The sequence below is a fragment of the Giraffa tippelskirchi genome, chromosome 4, assembly GCF_054371585.1.
Source record: "Giraffa tippelskirchi isolate mGirTip1 chromosome 4, T2T-mGirTip1v1.2.pri, whole genome shotgun sequence".
Taxonomy (NCBI): domain Eukaryota; kingdom Metazoa; phylum Chordata; class Mammalia; order Artiodactyla; family Giraffidae; genus Giraffa; species Giraffa tippelskirchi.
The window spans coordinates 196,341,889-196,356,622 of NC_137278.1; the positions used below are offsets into that span (position 1 = coordinate 196,341,889).

General features: G+C 45.4%; 1 protein-coding gene across 2 annotated transcripts; it reads right to left on the reverse strand.

Moving 5' to 3' along the window:
- Positions 1–2,949: 2,949 nt before the first annotated feature.
- Positions 2,950–14,027, reverse strand: C1S (complement C1s). 2 transcript variants are annotated; one of them, XM_081588038.1, is made up of 12 exons: positions 13,878–14,027; positions 12,853–12,977; positions 12,404–12,611; positions 12,077–12,254; positions 10,411–10,536; positions 9,793–9,992; positions 9,447–9,600; positions 8,615–8,730; positions 8,135–8,213; positions 7,300–7,428; positions 6,417–6,491; positions 2,950–4,179 (listed from the first exon to the last, which is right to left on the reverse strand). In XM_081588038.1, the coding sequence occupies exons 2-12, from the start codon at positions 12,891–12,893 to the stop codon at positions 3,380–3,382; spliced, it is 2,106 nt and encodes a 701-aa protein (XP_081444164.1). In that variant the 5' UTR covers positions 12,894–12,977; positions 13,878–14,027; the 3' UTR covers positions 2,950–3,379. The 2 variants fall into 2 exon arrangements, with proteins under 2 accessions (XP_081444164.1, XP_081444163.1); XM_081588037.1 differs by having other exon boundaries at positions 12,853–12,980.
- Between the last annotated feature and the right edge of the window lie 707 nt (positions 14,028–14,734).

Here is a 14,734-nt window from a genome sequence, read left to right on the forward strand (position 1 = left end):
AGAAACACCATAGCTTTGACTAGACAGACCTTTGTTCACAAAGTAATGTCTCTGCTTTTTAATATGCTGTCTAGGTTGGTCATAGCTCTTCTTCCAAGGAGCAAGCATCTTTTAATTTCATGGCTGCAGTCACCATTTGCAGTGATTTTGGAGACCAAAAATATAAAGTCTCTCACAGTTTCCACTGTTCCCCTATCTATTTGCCATGAAGTGGTGAGACTGGGTACCATGATCTTGGTTTTCTGAATGTTGAGCTTTAAGCCAACTTTTTCACTCGCCTCTTTCACCTTCATCAAGAGGCTCTTTAGTTCTTCTTTGCTTTCTGCCATAAGGGTGGTGTCATCTGCATCTCTGAGGTTATTGGTATTTCTCCCAGCAATCTTGATTCCAGCTTGTGCTTCATCCAGCCCAGCATTTCTCATGATGTACTCTGCATCTAAGTTAAATAAGCAGGGTGACAATATACAGCCTTGATGTACTCCTTTTCCTATTTGGAACCAGTCTGTTGTTCCATGTCCAGTTCTAACTGTTGGATGTGAGAGTTTGACTATAAAGAAATCTGCAGTTCAGTTCAGTCGCTCAGCCGTGTCTGACTCTTTGCGACCCCATGAATTGCAGCACGCCAGGCCTCTCTGTCCATCACCAACTCCCAGAGTCTACCCAAACCCATGTCCATCGAGTCGGTGATGCCATCCAACCATCTCATCCTCTGTCATCCCCTTCTCCTCCCGCCCCCAATCCTACCCAGCATTAGGGTCTTTTCCAATGAGTCAACCCTTTGCATGAGGTGGCCAAAGTATTGGAGTTTCAACTTCAACATCAGACCTTCCAATGAACACCCAGGATCGATCTCTTTTAGGATGGATTGATTGGATCTCCTTGCTGTCCAAGGGACTCTCAAGAGTCTTCTCCAACACCACAGTTCAAAAGCATCAATTCTGTGGCGCTCAGCTTTCTTCACCGTCCAACTCTCACATCCATACATGACCACTGGGAAAACCATAGCCTTGACTAGATGGACTTTTGTTGGCAAAGTAATGTCTCTGCTTTTAAATATGCTATCTAGGTTGGTCATAATCTTCCTTCCAAGAAGTAAGCGTCTTTTAATTTCATGGCTGCAATCACCATCAGCAGTGATTCTGGAGCCCAAAAAAATAAAGTCTGACACTGTTTCCACTGTTTCCCCATCTATTTCCCATGAAGTGATGGGACCAGATGCCATGATCTTAGTTTTCTGAACGTTGAGCTTTAAGCCAACTTTTTCACTCTCCTCTTTCACTTTCATCAAGAGGCTCTTTAGTTCTTCTTCACTTTCTGCCATAAGGGTGGTGTCATCTGCATATCTGAGGTTATCGATATTTCTCCCAGCAATCTTGATTCCAGCTTGTGTTTCTTCCAGCCCAGCGTTTCTCATGATGTACTCTGCATATAAGTTAAATAAGCAGGGTGACAATACACAGCCTTGACGTACTCCTTTTCCTATTTGGAACCAGTCTGTTGTTCCATGTCCAGTTCTAACTGCTGCTTCCTGATCGGCATACAGGTTTCTCAAGAGACAGGTCAGATGGTCTGGTATTCCCATCTCTTTCAGAATTTTCCACAGTTTATTGTGATCCACACAGTCACAGTCACAGATAAAGAAATCTTAGCGCTGAAGAATTGATGCTTTTGAACTGTGATGTTGGAGAAGACTCTTGAGAGTCCCTTGCAAGGAGATCCAACCAGTCCATCCTAAAGGAGATCAGTCCTAAATATTCATTGAAAGGACTGATGCTGAAACTCCAATACTTTGGCCACCTGATGCAAAGAACTGACTCACTGGAAAAGACCCTGATGCTGGGAAAGATTGAAGGTGGGAAGAGAAGGGGATGACAGAGGATAAGATGGTTGGATGGCATCACCGAATCGACGGACATCAGTTTGAGCAAGCTCCGAGAGTTGGTGATGGACAGGGAAGCCTGGAGTGCTGCAGTCCATGGAGTCACAAAGAGTCGGACACCACTGAGCAACTGAACTGAACTGAACTGATATATGTGTATGTACTCAGTCACTTCAGTAGTGTCTGACTCTTAGTGACCCCATGGACTGTAGCCTGCCAAGCTCTTCTGTCCATGGGAGTCTGCAGGTAAGGATACTGGAGTGGGTTGCCCTGCCCTCCTCCAGGGGAACTTCCCGACCCAGGGATGGAACCCACATCTTCTGCAGCTCCTGCATTGCAGGCAGATTCTTTATTGCTGAGCCACCAGGGAAGGATATTCACAACATTGTAAATCAACTGTTCTTCAATTAAAGGAAAATACTAGTCTCTATTGTCCAGTACTTCTTCACCACTGATCATTTTGTGGAAATGAAGAGTTCTTTGTTTGCTTGCTTGCTTGTCTTTCTGTTTGCTTGGAAAAGAGTAGAAGGGAGACTTTGGGTCTCTCCTCACCAGAATAAACTGTAACATCTCAGAGCAGCATTCAATCCAGAGAAGACATTGTTGCCTGACTGACAAATTAACCAAAACCACCAGGGAAACAGATGAGAGCATGGGGAATTTCTTTCGTTTTTCTTTTTCATTAGGTCATAATTTTGTATTAAACAAATGTTCACAAAAGTAAAACTCACTTTCAGGAGACATATTGAAGCAATTTTTACCTTCAAATTTTAGACTCTAAGATCTTAAACAGCCAATTCTAACTGTTGTATGTGGACTTCTGACTGAAGTTCAAGTATGTTTGATGAGTTTAGAAAGCAGAACATGGCACTTCACATTGATGTTATACTAATCCACAATGCTCAGTTACTCTCCATTGGAAGAGAGGAGAGAAGCTGATTCTCTGTGTTCATGACATTTATTTAAATATGAGCTGCGAGGGCCCTGAGTTTCCAGGACACAACAGCCCATTAAACTCCCTTTCTATGGTGCCGAAGTCTTGATGTGGAATGAGACAAGTCAGCCAGCACTGGGTTATAAACATGCTTTATTACAAGTACATAGCAGAAATGATACTGTCAACTTCAAACAGGTAAAGGGGAAACAAAAAAAAAAAAATCAAGAGAATGCCCCATAGCAAATTTCAGAGTCAGAACTGGAACAGGAGTGGGTCATCCAGAAAGAGGACCCCCGTGAATAAAGAAAAAAAGGGGTTCCCTTGCACACTGTAGTCCACAGGATGGACTCAGGGGAGAGGACCCCATGGACTCCAGCTACACAGAATGACCAACACGAGTGGAACCCTACCACCGACCAGGTACCTCGACAATCAATTTCTATATATAGTTCAATCATACTCCCACATTCTCTCTCAGTCATGGTGAAATAATGGGATTATTGTGAGGAACAGAAAGTCCAGAGGGGTCACAGCCCTCAGAGAGGCTGGTGGGACCTGTATGGTTAGTCTACACTGGGGGCACTATATTCCTGCATTGTCTTCCTTATCCAGTCAACGTAGTTCTTGACTCGAGTGTACATCCCGTAGGTCCCACACTGGGGACCCCAGGACACCAAACCAGCAACATAGAATTTGGGGTTGTTTTCCTTAGGGTCCTGTACAGCAAAGGCCCCACCACTGTCCCCCTCACAGCTATCAACACCCTTGTCATTACCGGCACAGATCATGTTCTCAGTGAAAACAAAAGAACTGATATCTATTCCAGGATTGACCCCCTTCACCTCCCGGCATTTGGATAAGGGAGCAACGGGTAGCTTTGCCCCTCTGAGCTTAATAACATGACTTCTGGCATTTGTTCGACCCCAGCCTGAGATCAGCCCCAGGACGTTCTCCGGGGGGTCATATTCTGAGGAGGTGCCTGGTAGGCAGATAGGGGAGACCTTGGGTCCCATTTTCACTGGGTCTCTCAGCCGCACCAGTGCAATGTCATTGTCAAAATTCTTCCGTACTATCGAAGGATCCAAGACCTCCCAACCTGGATGGATAAACACTTTCTCGGCAGTGAGCATCTGAGCATTTGCCAGTTGTGAGGTGACCACTGAGGAGGACCCAACGTACATCACTGGGACATCGTTTCCCTCCATGACATGGGCAGCTGTCAGTACCCAGTATTCATCAATGAGAGCCCCACCAGCCCATGGGTTCAAGAAGAAAACTTGCCAGGGGAAATTTTCAATCTTCGCCATGGAGCCTCCAAATATTCTCTGTGTTGATATAAAAGGCTCGCTGGGGATGCCACAGACTAGAAAGGAAAAAGGACAAGGTGGGTAAGTCGCTGGCCTCCAGCAATCCTCCAACCACTCAAACACCTGCTGGGCTTCATTGTTCTCAGCACAACACAGCCAACCTTATACAGTAAATCCCCTACACCAACCTTCAAGTTGTAAACTTTCAAAGATGTGAACATGCGCTTGCACATCCAAGCACGTAAGTAAGTTCAGGTATCTGGGATACATTGTCCTGTGCATGCATTCTCTACAAGTGGCTGTGCTTTTGTGAACTTACTGTACAGTGGGTAGAGCACAGTAGTATACTATCTCTACTTCAAGCCCAGGATGTCTGGAAGCCAGTGTAAAAACAACGATATGGCTGGTACTGCTAAGAAGCTCCAGCTGCTGAATGATACTACTATACTTTTCAAGGTCCCCTACTGTAAGATTAAAAGTGTTTTCTTGGGATTTCTCAGGTGGCCCAGGGGCTAAGGCTCTGTGCACTCAAGCCAAAGAGCCTGAGTTCCATCCCTGATTGGAGAACTAGATCCCACATGCTGCAGCTAAGACACAGCAAAGCCAAATAAGTAAATAAAGATTTTTTTAAGAAAATGTTGTCTTTATTTTCTGTATTGTTTTGTATTGCATATGTATTATTTGTGTGAAAGTATTATAAACCCTTTGTGTGAAAAGTATTATAACCCATTATTACACTATAAGGTGTTATAGTACAGTACAGTTGTGTTAGTTGGGTACCTAAGCTCATGTTATTGGACTTATGAACATGCTCTTGAAACAGAACTCATTCATATGTAGGGGACTTACTGTATTTGGTCAACCGTCTCAGTGCCTGACTTATCTGAACTCACCTAAGGACCAAATATCCCACATCGCCAGTGCCAAGAGCAGGCTTGTGGGGGAGACTGGTTAAACTGAGCCTGTGTATAAAGTACTGAACCTAAATGAGCCTCACACTATGGACAGCTTAACTCGCAGTCCTACAGGAGGCACATGTGACCCCAAGCTCAACACATCAGGTCAGGGACCCAACTAGGAGCCCGAGCTGGGAGACTCTATTCTCACACATGTAGTGGGAAGGCAAGCCTTCTATCTGCCTCTGATGCCCAGCTCCAACACTTATCACCTTCTTCATTCAAGCCCTAACTGCAGCCAAGTCCCTCCTAGTAACTGGATGTAGGGCAAAGAGAGGGTTCTCTTTACCCATCTTTCATCTCATCCTCCAATGACCCAGGTAATGTTGCTTTACCATTACCCAATGCAACTAAAACTGAATTGTATTTCAGATCAAGTTGGCTTACCTAAATCCCACACTAGTCAGCCCAAATGGACTCTGACTTGAGCATAACAGACAGATGCGGGTTCAAAGCCTATCCCATCACTTCCTGAACTGTGAACTCACAATGAATTCACTCAACTGTAAAGCAGGACCAATAACACCTCACCCAGAGGGTTATTGCAAAGACTTGATTGAACGAGATAATAAATTCAATTAGTTAGCTGAGTCCCTAGCTCTCAATTATAATGTTGTTACTACGAGGATCATTATTATATTCCTGGCTTTGTCTGGGAGTCTTCTTCCACTCAACTCTAATCTCTATAATGATGGTCTGAGTGTTAGTTGCTCAGTCATGTCTGACTCTTTCTGACCCCATGGACTAGCTCACCAGGCTCCTCGGTCCATGGAATTCTTCAGGAAAGAATACTGGAGTGGGTTGCATTTTCCTACTCAAGGGGATCTTCCCGACACAGGGATTGAACCCAAATTGCGGGTAGGTTCTTTACCATCTGAGCCACCAGGGGAAGCCATCTAATCTCTATTCAACCCCTTATTTCTTTCATTCTTCTGTATCTTGTTGCCAGATAGGCTTTTAATATAATAACTAGGATATTCAACTAATCTGGTTTCTAAGTGTTGATTGCTCACTCTCAGTTTTCAGACCCTGTTTTTAGCAATCCTAGATCCTCTTACTACACCAACATTGCCAAACGTAATCAGCTCAGACTCTGACACCAACTGACACTGACTGACTTTTCTATTTCGGGTCAGTTGCCCTGACTGTGCAGTTGATGAATTCCCCAAGGCCCTGGCAGATCCATGCCCAGATTTGTCTCCACCTCACTGAGCTAGGCTCTGGCAGGCTCAGACCATCAAGTCCCTTCCCGAGAGGATTACAATCCTTTTAGAAGGTGAGCCCTATGCACACACACCTGAGGACACGCCCTCTACCCAAGTCTGAGCCTTGATTACCTGCAATGCATTTCGGCAGCTCTGCGCCCAGCACCTCGTTCACCCAGCTCCCATTGCCACTGCAGCGATACTCCTCTGAAACAGCACAGAGAGAAGGGACACACTCACCATCACATCTTCTCACTTATCTTCTGCCTTCCATTCAGAGCCTCAGTGCCTCTGGGATTTTAGGAGGCAATGGGATCAAACCTACCACAAAATAATCTTGAGAACATTCTCTAAACAATCCCTTTGGCCCCAAACAATCCCCTTGCCCAGGGATTAGAAGGAACATTCTCCAAAGCAGAAGGAAGAGGATTAAGGTGGAGGCTGGGAAAGTGCTTCAAGTAGGAAATTAAATTGAAAGAAATGAACTGGGACATATCATGAGCCATCCAGCCTTTCATCCAGCACCACCAAGGCCTTTCCATCAAGAAAGTCAGTTGTAAGACTTCCCTGGTGTTCCAGCAGTTAAGACTCTGTGCACCCAATGCAGGGGGCACTGGTTTGAACCCTGATTGGGAACTAAGATGCTGCATGCCACATGGTGTGGAAACAAAAAAGAGTCATCATAGAATAGAGACTTGAAGCTGGAAGCATTACTCCTGTGGGTTACATATTTGGTCAAAACCTGAATGACCACATCAAAATGGATATTTTAGAGGGAGTTCCTGAAGCTGAGCTAGGTGACCTCTATGATACTCTACAGGTGATCCTGTACAACCCATGCCCCCAACCCCATCCTGTGTGAAAACTGTATCTTTAGACTAAACAAAGAGGATGAACAAAGCTCGCCCATCTCCCTCATTCTCTCCAAACTCTCTCCAACCCAGGAAGATTGTACTATTCACCCTCCAACACTCTCACTCTTTCTTTCTCCTTTCTTTAGTCAAAGAAACCTTACCGCTCCCTTCATATTCCATGTTGTAATATGGCCCCTCACAAGAGTAGCGAGTGATAGAACCAAATAGAGTACTTTCTGGATCTTCGACTCTACCATGCTGAATGGGTTCAGGAGCGCCACAGTCCACGGCTACAGGAAGAAGGCAGGAGAGAGATGATCAGGATAGATACTTCCTCCCAGGAAGAGTCCCTGGGCCAGCCCATCTTCCCAGCTCTGTTCCTCACTCCTTCCGGGCCTCCTCCACCCATAAGCACATCTGGGGTGAATCCCCCACATCAGCCTCTCTGTGGCCATGCTCATCTCCCCAGCCTACTGAGTCCTGCCACTTCAGATGGCCCCTAGAAAGCTGCAAGAATGAACCTGGTTCCCAGTGGTTGGTGAGGCCTCTGTAGAAATGGACCCATTGAATGCTATTAACTCTACTAACTCATAGACCCTTTCTTTATAAGAAACCTGCTAGTCTGGCCGGCCTGGGGTCAGATCAGAACTAGGATTCTACGACTGACTTCCCTTCGAAACCCAATCCACTATCTCACAAGCTTAAGAAGAAACCATGCATTTGTATCTCAATGCCTTAATCTTTCCATTTCCTTTGGGAGAGGGAAAAAAGGTGCCCCCCCCTGCTTTTTTAAGGGAAAGAGTGTTTATTCAGAAAGATACACTCTCCATAGACTGAGTAAGGCACCAGGGTTGTCAGTTTTCATAAGACTGAGTAATTTCATAGGCTAATGAGTAGAATTATTCCAACTATTTTCGGAAATGGGTGGGGATTTCCAAGAATTGGGCCACCGCCCACTTTTTGACAAAAGTAGTCCCGTTTTAAAGAGATACATACGTTGACACTGCAGCTTAGAATTACTCCACTTTCCATTGCTTTGGCAAGTAGAGTAGAAAGATGGAGAACCAACACTTCCCTGGAAAAAAATAAACATCAATATTAGTTTATAAAGAGAGATGCAAGGAATCAAAAGCCAAAAATGGAATTGCTCTCTGGCCTTGGATCAATGAGAAGTCTTTACTACAAGAAGCTTGGGGACATCTTAGCAGAATGACCCAAACCATCCAGGAGTTGGAGCTAAAAGACAACTTTGTCCCAGCATACCAGCCCCTTCCTTAGGAAGACTGAAGCCAAAAGGAGAATGTGAAAATGTCCAAGGATCTTCATGGCTGAGAAGACAACTAGAGATCCTGAGGGGTTCTCTATGGAGAAGGTGCTAGACCTCACTCAAACGAGAACATTCAGTAACTGATCAGATGATTCCAGTATGCTCATCCTGACCTAGGGATTAAAGAGGGGCCCCTGATAGTGCTTTACCTGCACAACTTCAAACCCATCCCTACAGGTTATCTTCACCACATCTCTGAACACATATTTTGCTCTCTCAGGCTCCCAGAAGGAATTGGCAATGACTTCTTTAGGACAAGGGATTGCTTGAAAAGGATAGGAAAAGAAATTTACCAATCGTTGGAGAATCATTATTATATATAATCATTCTTACATTTGTTGGGTTTCCCTTGTGGCTCAGTAGTAAAGAATCCACCTGCCAATGCAGGAGATGAGTGTTTGATCCCTGGGTCGGGAAGATCCCCTGGAGAAGGAAACTTCAACCCACTCCAGTATTCTTGCCTGGGAAATCCCATGGACAGAGAAGCCTGGCAGGCTGCAGTCCATGGGGTCACAAAAGAGTCAAACACAACTTACCAACTAAACAACAACATATTTTCTACCGTTGTTGACTTATCCTCAGTCCTGAAACCCAGCATTCCAACACAGAGGTGGTTAAAATAATATGGCAGGGAATTCCCTGGCAGTCCGGTGCTTAGGACTCAGCGCTCTCACTGCTGAGGGCACAGGTTTGATCCCTAGTCAAGGAACTAAGATCTCGCAAGTCTGGCAGTGAAATGAAATGAAATAAAATAGAATAATGACGTTACTAACTAACCACCCCCAGGCCATCTGCACTTGAAAATCCAGTTAAGGATTCCTAGAAGTTGAGGGTTTCTCACAACTACTGACAGGATTACAGGGTGCTGAGGAGCTGCTGTGTCCTCAGGATACCCATCGGTACAACAATCTACTGTTTTGATTTTACCTTGGGCAAGGACTCTGGTCCCACCAACCAAAGGGCAGCTTCTAGGTTACTCACGATCTCCATGGTAACGAAATTTCCATCCCTTTCTTTGTTCTGATCCATCAGTTTGGAAGATGACATTGAGAGCACTGCTCTGGGTTTCAATAGTTAGTGGCCCAGGAAAGCCATTCCCACAGTAAGGACCAAAATGCTGGTCTTCTGTCACAAACTGAAGAGAATCAAAATGGGGAAATCAGAAGAGAGAAAGAACTAAAAGAAAAAGGTAACATGGAAGGGATAAAAGTAAAATAAAATAAGAAGGAGTGAAAGAGAAAAAGAAGGGACAGAAAGCTAGATAATGTGTCTTCAGGGAGAACTCTCTCTGAGTGATTTGGAAGAAAACTGATCATCCATCACGCACAAGTAAACTGTCAGGACAGTGGCCCTCGGAGTCAGCTGGTTCCACATCAAAGTCTTCTCTCCGCATGGTCACCACCACTCGGAACCCCTCCTCCAACTGGATCTGATAGTCACACCTTGAGCTCTCTGGGTATGGACTGGGGTAATTAGGACTTACAACCTCCCCAGTCATTGTGGTGAATACATCCCCACTGCAATTGACTAAGGAAGAAAAAGAGAAAAGGAGAATCAAATATAGGGTCAGACCAAGGAGTCCCAGCTCTTTTCTATGACCCTTCTCATGAACTGAAGCCCCTGTGCCACAATTACACACCAATGCATAACAGCAGAAATACCTAATATGTATTGGGTTTCCATCGCATCGCTTATGTGGAGCTTTTCATGATTATGAAGAGGCCCAAGTTGACACCTATCTCTCTTCTCCAATTAATTAACTTGACCCTGTAGGCTTATCTTCCTCCACTCTTGTGGCTCCCCTTCTGTTTATGAGTAACTAAAAATTGATGCCAAGTCAAGGCCAGGGCTAATCAAAATCGAAAAGGGTAGACAGACACCTTACTGAAGCCTGCAGCCAACCCAAACCCCAGGGAACATTCACCTCTCTTGATGCCAAGCTCACCTCCACAGTTCTTCTTATCTTCATGGAGGAAGTAGTCTGGAGGGCAGGAGCAGAAGTAACCACCAATGAAGTTATTGCAGAAGTGGCTACAAGGAGCATCTGCAAAGGCTGTGCACTCGTTTACATCTACAAAGAGCAGAGAAAGATGGTGGTCAAGGACAAAGACCTAGAAGGAAGAATGAAGTTAAGCCCAAAACGGCAAGTGTAAGAAAAGTAGGAAGGGTCTGTTGCTTAGAGACAGTCAATGAATCATGTTTCAGGATACCATTACTCTATACTATGCTAGTCACTTCAATCATGTCCAACTCTTTGTGACCCTATGGACTGTAGCCTGCCAGGCTCCTCTGTCCATTGGATACTCCAGGCAAGAATACTGGAGTGGGTTGCCATGCCCTCCTCCAGTTATTCTATGTTACTCTCCTGAAATATGATTCTAGAGTTGTGCTCTACCATTGTGCATCTGTAGTGGGAGCTGTCAACACCAAAGACCCTTGACCTTTTTCATAAACAGAGCATTTCCACTCCAGGGACAGCACTCTGCAAGCTCAACATGATATGTCTTCTGCAGGGAGGAACAACTAGTAACTGTGTTACCTTACATGATGCTGGCACTTCTGTCAAATCTAAACAAGACTTTGGCTTGTTCTAATATCATGATACCCGGAAGTTAGGTGTAGATGCACATAGAATGTGAAAGTTTGTTTGCTATATGTTAAATGGGTTTGAATATCACTCATTCCTTGTGTGAGCCTTGGCAAGCTATTTAACTTTCTTAATCTTTACTTTTCCTATCTTTAAGTAGAGATAGTAACACCTACTTTCAGAATTGAGGTAGGACTTCCCTAGAGGCCCAGTGGTTAAGAATCTGCCTGACAATGCAGGGGACACAGGTTTGATCACCAGGAAGATTCCACATGCCCCGGGGCAACTAAGCTCCTGCACTATAACTACTGAATCCACATGCCACAACTGCTGAAGCCCACATGGCCTAGAGCCCAAGCAACAAGAGAAGCCAAAGCCATGGCAAAGAGAAGCCTATGCACTCTGACTAGAGAGTAGCACCCAAGAGAGCAAGGAGAGAAAGCCTGTGTGCAGCAATGACGCCCAAGTGCAACCCTAAGTAAATAAATATAATTTGAGTGAGTGCTAAGTCGCTTCTGTCCAACTCTTTGCAACCTTACGGACTGTAGCCCACCAGGCTCCTCTGTCCACAGTATTCTCCAGGCAAGAATACTGGAGGGGTTGTCATTCCCTTCTCCAGGGGGTCTTCTCGAACCAGGGATCAAACCCGTGACTCTGTGTCTCCTGCATTGGCACGTGGGTTCTTTACCACTAGTGCCACTTGTGAAGCTCTTCAAATTATATAATTTAGGTAAAGATTTAATTAATATAAGTAAAGTTCTTAACACAATACCCAGATCATAGTGGTTCTCAATAAATCACTGGGGTGTTTTTTATCTATTTTTTTCATTACCGTCATCACCACCAAGATACACGTTTGATTACACGTTTGATTTTCACAAAGGCAATTCATGGAGTGATCCAAGCTAAGTCAATACTTCATAAGAGTTACAAATGGGATCCTCACTCCCTGCATTGCTCAATGTTTACCCTGCTTCCAGTCTCAGGGCTGGATCAATGAGGCACACAGAGAGGTGAGCCTTACCCTCGGCAACATAGTACGCAGCAAACCCGGTGAAACGCTCCTCGTTGGAGAAGTCTGACCGGAAGATCACCTGGAGTTTATTGTATGGGATGTGGAACTCTTTCACCACTGGGGAGTCGGAATTCTTGCTGGTCCTCCGTCCACAGAGTTTCCCTTCTTCTAGGCCTGCTGACATTATCTATGAGAAGAGTCGAAAGAAGCAAGGAAAGGGTAATATTTGGGTATGGAGGGCAGAGAGATAGCCCACTCCCCACCTTAGGACTACTGTGTGCTCACCCTCTCAGTCCACCACCCCAGCCCCGTCCTTTCGTGCCCATCACAGTGTACCTGCACGGAGTCATAGGAGCAGTTCTCAGACAACTCTATGTCCAGGTGGGTGAAGTAAAGGTGGATCCCGTACCCTTCAGGGACTTCTATGTCCCAAGACTGCTCAACATCATTGGGGTAGGCCTGAGGGTAGTTAGGGGATAGAACCTCCCCATACATAGCAGGCTCGGCATAAACCCAGGCCACAAGGGAAAACAGGACAATGCACCTAAAAAAATAAATAAATAAAGGCAATTGGAGAGGTGGGTGACCCAGGGACGAGTGGACTAGGGCAAGGAGAAGGGAGGGGAGAGGCGAAGGGCACCAGTATGTGGAAGAGAATCTTGGGCTGGAATGAAGCAGAAAGGCCTCGGGCAAAGCCAAACCCAGGCTTAGGATCTGAGCTGTTTTCTTGAGAGGATGAAGGGAATGCATTCCATGTACATCTCTCTAGACCTGTGATCACTCACCACATCTCTGGTAATTTGTTCATTCCTGGTGAGCAGCTCATCTCTTGGTCCTGGCTCTCTGCACCTCTGACTTTGGAGCTAAAGGGGTGGCAGGCCTGGCAGTATTTGGCTAACAACACAGGCACCTGCTTTGGGGATAAGGGGTCAGTGTTACCTTGATAAGAATAACACAGAGGTTAAAAAGAGCTGTATCATTAAGCATCGATGTATGACACCCATTCTCTCACACTGGCTCTGGTTCTGGACTGAATCTAAACCTTATCCTTCTCTGATGGCTTCTCAGGATCTTCTCTCAGTTTTTCTCCAAAATCATGAGACTTTTTCCAAGTTCTTTGCTTCCTCTGTTCTTCTTCACCCCCAACCCCACTCCTGCCCCCGCTCTGTCAGCCTCTCTTCTCCTCTCACAGAACAGTATCCCCATTTCCACTTGGGGTTTCAGGAGTTTGTCCCCATCATGACCAACCCACCAGGACAGGTCTCCCTCCGCTTTTGACAAGGAGCCCCCTTATCAGTTCGAACCAACTCTCTTGCCTGTGTATTACTGCATGTATTTCTCTTGATGCTTCCAAAGACCACTGATGGAGGAATGGATTTGTTTCCCTAAGGGAAGGCAGTGACCTTGGGAGAAGTGGTCTCAGACAGAGTTGAAGGGGGGAGAAGAAAAGGGGCAGCTGAATGAGCATAAAAGGAAACAAAAGCTGTTCCTTTAATTTCCTACCTTAATTTTCCAGATCTTTTTTCTTTTTCTTTTTTACCTTAACTGAAAAGATAAGACATCTCCTCGTAGTTCCTAGAAAAGTGTTGCCAAATATGCTTCTAACCCTGAACACTGTTTGGGGTGGGTGGGTGGGGGTGACATGGAGGTGGATGGGATCAACCTAAGAGAAATAGGTGGTCTATATTCTCCCTCCTTTGGATTCTGCTCTTCTCAGCCCTCCATCTCTGCCTGAAACTTCCCTATGTAAAGTTTTCTGCCTTCCTTTTTCCTCCATCAAAGCTCTGCTCTTCAAGTTTAAGGATTTTACCTTCAGAAGCTGATGGGAACAAGTGGGTCAGTCCCGTCCCTCTTGCCAGTGGGCAGGCCGGGCGACCCTGCCCGCTCCCAGGAAGAGCGGCTCAGAGCTGAGCGCTCCGTCTGCAGGAACCTCCGCCGGCCTCCCTGGATCTGGTTCTCTGGTTCTGTCCCTGTGATCCTCTACCCCAGGGTGCATGTCTGAAATTCCCTGATCCAAACAAAGAGGGGGCTGGGAGACCATGGCTTAGCAAAGTGGAGCTCAGCTTTGATCTTGGAGCTCCCTCTACTTTTGAAACAAGAACTGCATCCTTTTTCCAGCCTGACACTCCTCTGTCCCAGGCAGCAGGCGGGGAAAGAGGGATTGGGGAATTTCACTGATTGCCTAACACTCTTTTTTAGCCAAAGGGTGTGTTACAGAGTTTTCGGGGAAGTCAGGTGATTTGTGGGAAAAGGAGGGGATTAATACTGTGGCGAAAAGCAAAACACAGGAAGTCCAGCCCTCCAGCTGCCTATGAAACACAAATTAAGAGAGAAGAGTTATCAGAAATGCCACTTAAGGAATTGCCTGATGGTTCAGTGGCTAAGACTCCCTGCTACCAATGCAGTAGGCCCAGGTTCAGTCTCTGGTAAAGGAACTATAATCCACATGCCACACCTAAGAGTTTGCATGCCATGGCTAAAAGACTCTGCATGCTGAACTAAGACCAGGTACAGCCAAATAAATAATAAATAAATAACTTTTAAAGAAAGAAAAGCACACAGAGTGTATAAATATTTACAAAAAAGAAAGAAAGAAATCCAGATCATCTCTGCCTCTAAGGCAAATATAACAGTTGGATACTGACTTAACACTTAAACCCAAGCTGA